A 12,414-nucleotide genomic window follows, 5' to 3' on the forward strand; every position below is an offset into this window, starting at 1 on the left:
TTATCAAGCAACTAAAACTGAACATCTAATACAGAGACGGACTGCATAATTATAGTTGATGAAAGAAATTTATGATCCCAAGGAGTTTGATGGAGGGGTAGGGATAAAGTGGGGGGAAATCATTGGAATTTTTAAAAATTGTCACCCTTACTTTTAAACATATAACATAAAAACGAAGTTCCAAGCAATAGTCACTGGAAAAAGGTTTAGATTCTGTGTAGGAATCACCATGTCTTTCTGTCTGTCTAAATATCTACTGTCTTTCACCGTGTCAGTGGTCTAGAGGTTAGAGCGTTCACCCCCGCATGCGGAAGGCTGGAGCTCGAATCCTGGCCTCGACAAACCTAAGTTGTTAAAACAGATAGTGACAGTTCCATCGCCAAATGCTTGGCATCAGGTGTGAATGTCACGGGTCCTCGGAGATGACCTTAAAAACAGATATCCCTTGACACAGTAGGTGTGGCACGCTAAAGAACCCTCATTGCTCAATGACCATAAGCGCCAAGCAAAGGCCTAAATTTAAAGCCCTTCACCAGTGGTGGTGATGTCTCCATATGAGTGAAAAATTCTCGAGAGAGAGAGAGAGAGATGTTAAACAAGATACAATCAATCAATCTACTGTCTTTCTCCCTCCCACTGTGCATCTTAACATATTAATAAAGAGACATTGGATGCTCGTACTTTGCACAGAGGTGACTTACGACCAGATGATGTGAATTGATTGATAACAAATGATGGAAGTGACTGATAACAAAGTCAGAAGTGTATTCTTACAACTCTTCCTAAATGCATCAAAGTTTTTGTGTGTGGTACTCGAGGAAATGTTTTTTTGTTATGGAAGGAAGGCAGTACAACTACAAGTGGCTAGTACATAATGCGTGTAAATAGTGTAACATCAAGAATATAAAGAATTTGTTTAGAAACAGATTAACAGAAAATTTATGTATTTTATAATTTTTTCAGGCAAGAGCTTTGCTTAAAAAACTAAAACGAGAGAAACTGGAGATAGAATCTGCCAATGTGATTCGAAAATTCTACCTGGGTTGGAAAGTCAGGAATGAATACCAGCCCAAATTTAGGAGGATTGCGGGCCCAAAGATTTCAAGATTCTTTGTTATAGCCTTGGTATGTGTGTGAGTTATGTATATATGTTTATTTTTAAAAAACAAAACCCAGGCAGATAAAGTGTCTGATGATTTGATATACATTTTTATGCCCCCTTCAAAGAAGAGGGGCATATTGCTTTGTACCTGTCGGTTGGTAGACTACATGTTGTCCGCTCAATATCTTTAGAACCATTCACTTGATTGTAACGATATTTCATATGTGGGTTGGTTATGAGTAGAAGAGGACCCCTATTGATTTTCAGGTCAAAAGGTCAAGGGTCAATATACTCTGGACATAGGAAGACACTGTCTGCTCAATATCTTGAGAACCCTTTGCTTGACAGACATCAAACTTGGTACATCTTCAGGAGAAGATGACCCCTATTGATATTGAGGTCACATGGTCAAGGGTCAAACTGGACATAGGAATATACTGTCCGCTCAATATTTTGAGAACCCTTTGCTTGACAGACATCAAACTTGCTACACTGGTACATTTTCAGGAGAAGATGACCCCTATTGATTTTGGGGTCACATGGTCAAAGGTCAAGGATTAAACTGGACATAGTAATATATTGTTTCCTATATTTTAAGAATTATTTGCTTGATTGACACCAAACTTGGTACACTGGTACAGCATAAGGAGTAGATGACCCTTACTGAATTTTAGGTCACATAGTCAATCCACTCCTGACATAGGAAGATATTGTCTGCCCAATATTTTGAATTGGTGAAACGACTATCAATTAAATTATGCATGCGTGTAATCCTTTCCAATTATGCATCAATGGGGGCATATGTGTTTTACAAACATCTTTTTTATAAATGTTTTTGTTTACTAAATTATGATTATTTTGAATCCATCTTTAGCGGAAAAAATACCTTTTGGATTTGAAGACCAAGCTGCCTAGTTTATCTCCAATCAACGATGAGTGGCCGGATTGTCCAAAAAGATTCCAGTCTGCTTCTGACCAACTGAAAGTGATGTACCATGCTTGGAGAGTAAGACCCATAGGAGGCTAGCTACTTCATGTTTGAAATTCAGATGGGCATGACACAAAAAAATCAAAATATTTAAAGATCTTTCATAGATCCTCCATTTTTTTTTTTTCTAGTGCCGGAAATACAGGAGAAAATTCAGTGAAGCAGAGAAATATAAAATGAAAGAAAAACTGATGGCCAGTGAACTCTTCAAGGACAAAAAGGAGGGTTACGCTCGAACGTAAGAAAGTTCATAGTACAGTTAGAAAGGGTTACATCAGAACGTAAGAAAGTTCATAGTACAGGGGTGTGATTTTTCCTCTTTTCAGAGGAAATCCTCTGATTTGCTCAATTTTCAAAAAAATGGAACACTCTGGATTTGATCTAAAGTGGCAGAAAATGATATTTTTCCAGGTAGGGTAAGGTATTTTCCTCCCTTTTTGACCAGTTTTCCTCTGATTTCTGAGGAATTCAGTCACATCCCTGATAGTACAGTCAGAAAGAATTACATCAGAATGTAAGAAAGTTCATAGTACAGTTAGAAAGGGTTACATCAGAATGTAAGAACGTTCATAGTACAGTTAGAAAGGGTTACATCAGAATGTAAGAAAGTTCATAGTACAGTTAGAAAGGGTTACATCAGAATGTAAGAAAGTTCATAGTACAGTTAGAACGGGTTACATCAGAATGCAAGGAAGTTCATAGTACATTTAGACAGGGCTATGCTAGAACATAAGAAAGTTTACAGAGCTTAGACAGGGCTCGAAATTAGCGAGAAATACTCGCAAAATGCGAGTACAATTGAAAAATAGTGAGTAAAAATAGTGGACTCTCCAAAATCTTAGCGAGTGGTGATTTACAAACCATGATCGTATCATATCCGTTTTATACGAGGATGAGCTATTTGCTTTTATTAAACTTGCCCTCAGAATCATACAAACGCTTACAGGAACGATGGATTTCAACAATCTTTTATGATTTTTTATGAAACTCGGAGTCAAACAAATGCTTTAGAGGTCGGACATCGCATTGTGATAAAAAGATAGACATGTACCACGAGTCCTGTTCACTTATAGGTGTGATTAAATTGAATTCCAAGTATGAATTTCTTGTTATTCATTTATCAAAAAAATCGGAGTTTATGTTTTATCAAGTCTTCAGTTGTTCATTTTTATCAGAATATCCTATCTACAATAATTTATTGTCATATTGAGGTCGGGTTGTAGTGATGACACGAGTGCACTGCTCACCGCATAGACGATTATCAAAAAAGTTCATGGGACTCGTGATCGTGCTGCTTATAAACCGTGAGTCCGGGATTCGCTTTGAAAAATCGCTAGTGACAACCCTGATGTGGCATGAAATTGGAAGACTTTGGATCTAGACAGGTCTGCGGTAAACAGTTTGTGGATTATAGGTGCGATGGTCAAGAGACCTAAATATTGCACCATATGACTTATGTAACTTAGTGTCTTGTCCAAACGATGCCTGTTGACCCTCCAGGCTCAGTAATGATGGGGAAAATCATTGATTTAAAAAAGCATATAAAAAAAGAACACTGCTTCATTATTTTTATTTTAGCTTGTAATTTTTCATTTTAGCCTGTAGATTTTTTACCCACAGGCTAAAATTAGCCTGTGGTAGAAAACGTTAATTTCGACCCCTGCTTAGAAATAGGAGAGTTATGCCAGAATGTAAGAGAGTCGATGGTTCAGTTAAAAGGAAGGTTAAGCCAGGAGTTAAAAATGTTTATTTCATTCCCTGAAATTCAGTCGTATAGTTTTGAATTTCTCATTAAGGATATGAAATAATTAAAAGATGCAAATACAGCTTTCCAAAAAAGATTTCTTTGACTTTATCCTGATGCCATTGTTTACATTACAAGGGCCTCGTATGTTTATAGAAAGACGGACATTGAGCTAAAATCCATTGAGAGGGGACTTACTGAAGCTTTGATATGAATGCATTGAGAGGGGACTTTCTGAAGCTTTGATATGAATGCATTGAGAGGGGACTTTCTGAAGCTTTGATATGAATGCATTGAGAGGGGACTTTCTGAAGCTTTGATATGAATGCATTGAGAGGGGACTTTCTGAAGCTTTGATATGAATGCATTGAGAGGGGACTTTCTGAAGCTTTGATATGAATGCATATGCTGTAAACTGTTTTGCAAACCTTCATGACTTGTACATGGATGTGTTGAAATAAGATTCGATTCATTTTTTTTCAGTGTGCCTCAACCTTTCAGGGGAGATTATCAGAACCTCCTAGCAAATGCTAAGTGGAAGAAATTACTAAGCCAGAAGCCTGAAGACAACCACATTGTATTTGCAGACGTGGTGCAGAAAGTGCATCGAGCTAATGGAAAGGTAATCAAACATGCATTGCTATCTATTGTGATGTTACTGTGGAATGAATTACTGTAAACCAACTTTTATTCACGGCTACTTTATTTCACAATACACCTGTGGTAAACTGGTTCGCGGTGAGAAATTTTCACGATCGAGCCTTTTTCATTACAGATGACAGACATTCAGGGACTGTTTCGCGACGAGAAATATTCGCGATGACGATGTTCTCGCTAATCTCACAAAATGTTCTTGCACATGAATAAAAGTTAGTTTACAGTACAGGATTTGACCAACACTGCCTTTGTTGTCACTTAGTCTGATTCTGTGTTATGTATGTTAAACTCTACCCACCGTGAGAAAACCTTCATGTATTTGTATTTGTGATTTCAGTCAGTAGAACAACTATTGGTGATGAGTTCACAGAACCTCATTGTGATAGAACATCACACTATGATGGTGAAGTACCGGATTCCTGTCTCCCATATCTCAGCAATGTCTGTCAGTCCACACACAGACAAAATCATTGTGTTTCACATACAGAAGGTAGGGATCTGTCAGTCTACACACAGACAAAATCATTGTGTTTCACATACAGAAGGTAGGGATCTGTCAGTCTACACACACACACACACACAGACAAAACCATTGTGTTTCACACACAGAAGGTAGGGATCTGTCAGTCCACACACACACAGACACAGACAAAATCATTGTGTTTCACACACAGAAGGTAGGATCTGTCAGTCTACACACACACACACACACACACAGACAAAATCATTGTGTTTCACACACAGAAGATAGGGATGGGTAAAGTTCATAAGGAATTCTCTGAAACTTGTGTTTTAATTCTTGACACTCAGCCTTAGGTACCATTTTATTTGAGATTTTTTGAGATGTCATTCTAACATGTGTAACAACAGTTGGTTTTCAAAGTTCATAGTGTAGAATGCAATACAGATTAACTGTATACATGTAAATGTCCATAGTGTAGAATGTTCATAGTGTAGAGTGTTCATAGTGTAGAGTGTTCATAGTGTAGAATGTCCAATGTGTAGAATGTCCATAGTGTAGAATGTCCATAGTGTAGAATGTCCAAAGTGTAGAATGTTCATAGTGTAGAGTGCAATACAGATTAACTGTATACATGTAAGTGTTCATGAACAGATTTTATTTCATAAAGTCTGCTGATTAATCAATAAGTAGTCTCTTTATAGAGCTGTTTACATTGGGTAGTGTATTTTCATACTCTTTCTATGTTATTCAATGTATAATGATCATATTTCATATCTGATAAATAAATGATGTGATTTTTTTTTTTTTTGTTATCATGGTATAATTTTAAAGGGTTCATCAAATAAAAATCCACCACAGGAATTTATAACTTTTGATTGACTTACTTGACTTAGTTCCTTCTCTCCTCCTGGAGAATAGGGCCTCTAACACACAATGTCCAGTTTTTCCTGTCTTGTGCAGCTCTTGCTGTTTCAGTAAAGTAAAACTTTTGACTACTGCTTGATTTATTTCCCCTTTGATTTTTCATTAAAGTCTATGGGAAGAGCATGTTTTATTAAAATATTCTTAAAAGAAATTGTATTTTTATACGAATCTCTTGGTAAAAAGTTGCATGCACTTTCTTTTTATAAAAACATGAAACAAAATTAACCATTTACCACAAACATTGTTAGAAATTTTGATTTTTCTTATTTTCATCAAGGATGAATGACTCTTTTGAAAAGGTTCAAGTGCAAATTGATTGCCTTCTAATCATTTACCAGTCATGTGAATTTGATGAATTTCACTTTCATCATCATTTAGCTATAAACACTTTATCTTGATTTAAATCATTCAAAATTATTCACTCTCCTTTAGTTATACATTGAATACCTTAAAGTATACCATTCTGTTCATTCAGAATATAATTCTTTTAACAGCATGAAAATGGAGATGGCTTATCAAAGAAGGGAGACTTTGTCTGTGTGTGTGAGCACACTATTGAACTTGTATCCAAAACCAGCCTTCTCATCAAGAACCTTACAGACCGATTACCGGAGGTGCACATAGCACCCATGTAAGTTAGTCCAGAAGTCATCGAGTAAATGTAAAGTTTGCATATCTGTCTGAATAATCAATATTGTTGTGTCATGATTGTGAAATGTCACCCCTTTCTTACTGTAGGTTTAAAGCCCAGTTTGGAAAGTCGGAAGTGCAATTGTCCTTTAAAAATGGACTGACAGAAAATGTTCCAGGAGGTGTAAAAATTGTTCGCAAGAAACACACTATGGATATTTTGTACAATTCTCCAACCCAACAGACAAGTTCAGGATCGTAATTGACCCAAGTTTCACTTCCAACGACAGGAACGCTTCACACAATGGCCATTATTCAAATCAGCAGCTTACCCTAATTAGACGGTTAATTAGTCCAAACCAAAGAGAAAAACCTGAATAGTGGGAATAGCGGTACATGTATTACAATTGTACTAGTACTTCTGTGGATTTCTAATGGTATTTGTTTATATTTTATTACTACGGTTACCCGGTAAATGTTACTGGAGTGGTGGTTTTTTTGTACATGTAGTGTGTGTGTTTACGTTTCATTTCCTCAGTCAACATGTTGTAAGAATGAGTGCAGTTAAGATTGTACATTGTTGTAATGACTTTCTGTATTTGTACTGAAACTTGAAGTCATTCATTACAATCCATTGGAAAGAAAAACGAGTGTGCACGACCAGATTTTTTTGTCTCGAGAATCTGCTGAAACTGTGCCGCATTTATTAATGGCTTCTTTCTGGACCTTTACCCGGTACTCTTAGCTTTTGATATGACATTAATTTTTAATTGATATGATATGTCTTAATTTATAATTGATATGTCATGTTGTAATTTATAAGTGATATGACATGTCGTAATTTATAATTGATATGACGTGTCATAATTGATATGACATGTTGTAATTTATAATTGATATGACATTTCGTAATTTATAATTGACATGACATGTCGTAATTTATAATTGACATGACATGTCGTAATTTATAATTGTTATGACATGTCGTAATTTATAATTGACATGACATGTCGTAATTTATAATTGACATGACATGTCGTAATTTATAATTGTTATGACATGTCGTAATTTATAATTGACATGACATGTTGTAATTTATAATTGACATGACATGCCTGAGCTGGTCTAGCTTTATCGTGTATATGGCTGTAGAGTGTAAGAAATGATAAGGTCTTTAGATTTTCTATGAAAGTTAATTTTCGGTTATTCCCTAACAACTTTTGTATGTAAATTAGATATTTAAATATCCTACATTCTAGTGATTTATTGCTATTCTATTTTATTTCTATTTATTTTAGATTTGTACATTTTTATGGTTTTTCAGTCCCGGTTTGTTTAAAGGGTACTTATAAACTACAAATAACTTTATAGTTAAAGAATAGGATTTGGTGCTGATATGTTAAGTTTTCATAGATCTGTTTTGTTTATCTTTTAAATTTATTGATCTGTATTAGATGGATAAGTGTCTCGTGTCATTAGTGCTTTCATTTTGTTTTCCACAGAAGTTGTAAAGTTCTTTGATTGTACTATGCCTTTAAACATTTTAATTCATCATATTTTTATGATAATCACTTTTCAATGGTTGAATTTTTTAGCCAATCTTTTGGCACATTTGTGCCTTGATTTTAAAGTAGACTGTTTATGACTTGTTTTTCAGTGATAAGTGGATTTTTTTTTTCCAGTACATTGTAATTTATTAATCTTTTTGATAATTAATGGGATGTAATTTATTGATCTTTTTGATAATTAATAGGATGTAATTTATTTATCTTTTTGATAATTAATGGGATGCCATTTTATGGGTTTTTTTTATGATTTTACTGTATTTAATCTACAAAATCATTGATCATGTAGCTCTGTGTAATTGAGTTGCCTCCCTGTTGATGGAGTTCTATACATGATTTTCATTACAAGTTCAAATACTGACATGCAAAAGAAAAGCAACCTCCAAATTTCGTTAAAATCTTTTATTTCATTCAATAAATATCATTTGATTTTTACAACTAACAGAAGATGCACATCTGTTCTGTTGGATAACAAATGGTCATCATCACATCGGCAAAAAATGTCAAGGTTGAAGGGGGGGTAGCCACTCAAATTTTCCTGTTGCTGCTCAAATTTTGTGATGGATAGAGTTTGTGCCATGGGGATGTTCTGCCACTTTTCAGACACACAACGGTAGAGCCTCTGGTAAATGTGGACACATTTGAATACGATGATCTAACATGCACCACACATGCTCAACTGACAAGAGATCGGGCTGTATGAGGGCCAAGATTACATATCGACATTGTATTGAAAATGATAGTAAGGCGACATGATACCAGACATGTTGTGCTGGTAGACAGACGGCAAGATGACAGACGACAAGATGTCAGACAGCAAGATGTCAGACGACAAGATGTCAGACAGCAAGATGTCAGACGACAAGATGTCAGACAGCAAAAGAGTAGCAATGTACGTTTGAACTGTCGCATTGCCTTTAATGATGACCAAACATGTTTTACAGCCATTAAAGATACTGTCCCACACTATAACATTCTACCATGCAGTCATCGGTGTAACATTCAATGCGATGTCGAAAAACACATTAATGTCCATCTGAGCAATAAAGCATGAATCTCAACTCTGCAATTGGGAAACACATTTGGACGATGCCATCACAATGTTTCATTGATGAGGATTGTGGGGCATTTCCACCTCATAGGAGCAGAAACACCTCAGCACAGTCCCTGATGTCTCGTGTTTAGATATTTGTGCAGTTCTAAACCAGTTGCATAAGTGCTGCAGCCTCATGATTACATGGTGTTGTATTTTTGGTTGGCCACTTTAAGGTCAGCAATTGTATCAGGCAGTGTAAGACATTTGTAAAGATGATGTAGTATACTTTTGAGGATGTTCAGCACTCTTGCCATCTTTGGATGTTTCCAGGGTAACAGTACTGTCTTGTTTTGTGCATCATTAGGTAGCCTAGGAATTCTTTATGTGATATGAAAGATAAATTTCAATATTGGATTATTCTTAACTGAATTCTAACAAACAGATCTGAGATGCGGGAAATGCTGCCGTGTGTATCTGTACACGTTCTGGTTATGTACTGGTGTCTCGAGAACGTGTGGTGTGATGGAATCCCAATTAATGTGAATATGTATGCTCTCATGCAATTCAAAGTTGCTAACGATGAACTATTAATATTTAAAATTATTGGGGTTGCATTTGTTTTGCGTAACAGTATACGTGTATGTTCCAGTCATTCCTAATGATCCCGTCTTGTTTCAAAGATTTGCAGATCAAACACTGAACAGGTCACCATGGAGAAAATTCAGTGTGACTCCACGGATTGGTGTCGGAGAAAATTGGTGTAAATCCAAACATCAGAGTCCAAGAAACACAAGTGTTGTTTTTGAAATTTTGTATCCCTCTTCCATAGTAGGTTTTCAGAAAATCTTTTAACTTTTAGATATTTTTTAAATATTTTATAAAACTAGGTGCTGAACATTAATCATTTTTGCTCAAATTTCAAAGTGATTATTAACCACTATACGTACGTGTGATTAAATTACGAGACAAATTAGTCCACTGCATGTTGCATAGATTTCTTGTACTGATGTAGTTGTAGCAAACATTCTTAAGGACATCAAGAAATATCAATATTCTCTGTATTTACAATTTAGTACAAAAGTAGTTTCTAATTTACTTTAGATAGTCAACTTTTTGTAATTTGTCTTATTAAAGTAAAAAAAAAAAAATGTTTAGCCTCAAGAAATGGTGATAGTCCAAATGTATAGTCATTTCTTTCAAAGGATTTTTTTTTTTTTTCCATGTAGGTGGTATGTTATGTAAAAGAAAAGGTGCCATGATCTTATGTTTTTCTACATGTAGATATATAGCACCTACCATTTCAATCATGATCTCTCGTATTTATGCATGCAATGTTCACATTTTGTCTAGTCCTCACACATAATGTACAATGTATCTGCTACTGTTAAATGACATTGTTAAACAGAGCACAGATGTCTGTGGCATTGCCAATACCACGTGACAGTTCTTATGTCTGCTACTGTTAAATGACATTGTTAAACAGAGCACAGATGTCTGTCGCATTGCCAATACCACATGACAGTTCTTATGTCTGCTACTGTTATATACTGGATTTGATGTATTTCCAATTTAAAGAACAGTATTGTTGAAATGCAAAGAATTTATTACAGTAACTTTACATAAAGAACATGACACCAATGTATGCTGTTGTTCATGTAAACAAAATTCGGATCTCGCATGTTTTACAGTATTTGCACATCTCCCTGCTTGAATCTGGTATGTATGAGTGTGTGTGTGTGTAAATATATATATATATATATAAATATGTATATATATATAATATAATGGTAATAATATTCTTTAGTATTCTTAATTTCTTTTTTAAAATTTGAAAATCATTGGAATCTAATGCCATGAAACATGATATTTACACAAGCATTCATGACATTTTGATTTGGAAATTATTGTATGGTATTTTAGATAACTTTTTATTTGCGAGTTTTTTATTTTCATGTAAATTTGCAGGGTTACACAAAAATAAGGTCCTTGTGAATAATTCAGTATGTATTTGTGATTACGCCTCGCTGTCGAAGCTGGCAAGGTAGTATTACGTAAATAAAATATCGTGATATATACTTGAAAGTGATTTACAGTATTCTAAATCTATCTGTAACAAATTGACTTATTAATGGGTGAATGTGTCAACCCACTACACTTGTTACAGACTTTTGATTCTATGTGATATAACTACAAGCTGTACAGTGGTTTTTATGTTGTGTTAAGTGATGTGTCCATCATATGTTATTGTGTACTGTACAAGTTTTGTTCATCATTACATATTTACTGCATACACACATTTTTATTGTTCACTCTTTCACGAAATGTGATCAGTTACCTTCTTTATCAGGTCTTAAAGATGGCATTTAACAGGTGTCAATTTTTGTATTAATTTCACATTCATTACTGATATGGGAACTATTTAAATCGGTTATTGCAATGACAACATTAGATTTGGCAAAGACAACAATAAAATTTAATGTAACTACAACTACTAAACATGGAGACAATTTTGAATTTCAATAAACTTGGTAAGAAGAGTTTTACTTTAGCTCCAAGTTCAGGAAGAATTCAAAAACTTCAAAGTTAACAGAATGTTCTAAACTTGCTCCTGAATAATGCATGTGCTTTGTTCTGTGGGGAAAATGGTGGTATCATCTTCATAACATTTATAATATTATTCACTGAGCTAAATCAAAATGTTCATGAAGTTTCTTGCTTGAACTTTGAACCATTGCCATGTGATCTTCTGTTGTTTTGTTTTGTAAACTGTATTTATGTATTTCACATGTTTTTAAAATCTCTTCTTTGAAAACCACCTGAAATCCAATCTGTATGTCCATCTTTATTTAAATCACCCCAGCTACTTACACTGTAACTATTATAGATTGTTTGTGAACTTTATTCTGTATTTAAAGTTTCAATGTTTACTGAATTTATTTACATGAATTGTGATTTTGAAGTGGGACCTAGTGTTTTACATGTATTCTGGTTGCTTGGACCATTTTGATGTCTATAAACTAATGTATTCCCCTAGTAATCAGTGTTATATACAGACGGGATCTGATAGTGTCAATAAACTTTGTAGTCTATATGACAGATTAGTGTGTTCATTGTTTTATGCAACAGAGTATCTCTCTCTTTCTCTCTCTCTCTCCCAAACCTACAAAGTGAAGACGTCCTCACAATATGTAGAAGAGAATATACAGTGGAGTCATGTTAATCTGGACACTTTGGTTCCAAGCAAAATCGTCCGGATAACTGAATCACATATTTTTATCTTTACATAAGTAACCAATATGCTTACT

The 12,414-nt window shown here is 34.7% G+C and overlaps 1 protein-coding gene across 1 annotated transcript in view; it reads left to right on the forward strand.

Moving 5' to 3' along the window:
• LOC125683357 (unconventional myosin-Ia-like) overlaps positions 1-12,205 on the forward strand; it is a 56,343-nt gene extending 44,138 nt beyond the window's left edge. The window contains exons 25-31 of the mRNA XM_056141217.1: positions 964-1,125; positions 1,977-2,108; positions 2,222-2,328; positions 4,318-4,456; positions 4,829-4,981; positions 6,373-6,509; positions 6,617-12,205. Of these exons, the coding sequence (XP_055997192.1) occupies positions 964-1,125; positions 1,977-2,108; positions 2,222-2,328; positions 4,318-4,456; positions 4,829-4,981; positions 6,373-6,509; positions 6,617-6,770 (984 nt within the window). The 3' untranslated portion in view covers positions 6,771-12,205. The remainder of the gene's footprint in view (positions 1-963; positions 1,126-1,976; positions 2,109-2,221; positions 2,329-4,317; positions 4,457-4,828; positions 4,982-6,372; positions 6,510-6,616) is intronic.
• The last annotated feature ends 209 nt before the right edge of the window (positions 12,206-12,414 follow it).

This window comes from Ostrea edulis, chromosome 6 (genome assembly GCF_947568905.1).
Source record: "Ostrea edulis chromosome 6, xbOstEdul1.1, whole genome shotgun sequence".
Lineage (NCBI taxonomy): Eukaryota > Metazoa > Mollusca > Bivalvia > Ostreida > Ostreidae > Ostrea > Ostrea edulis.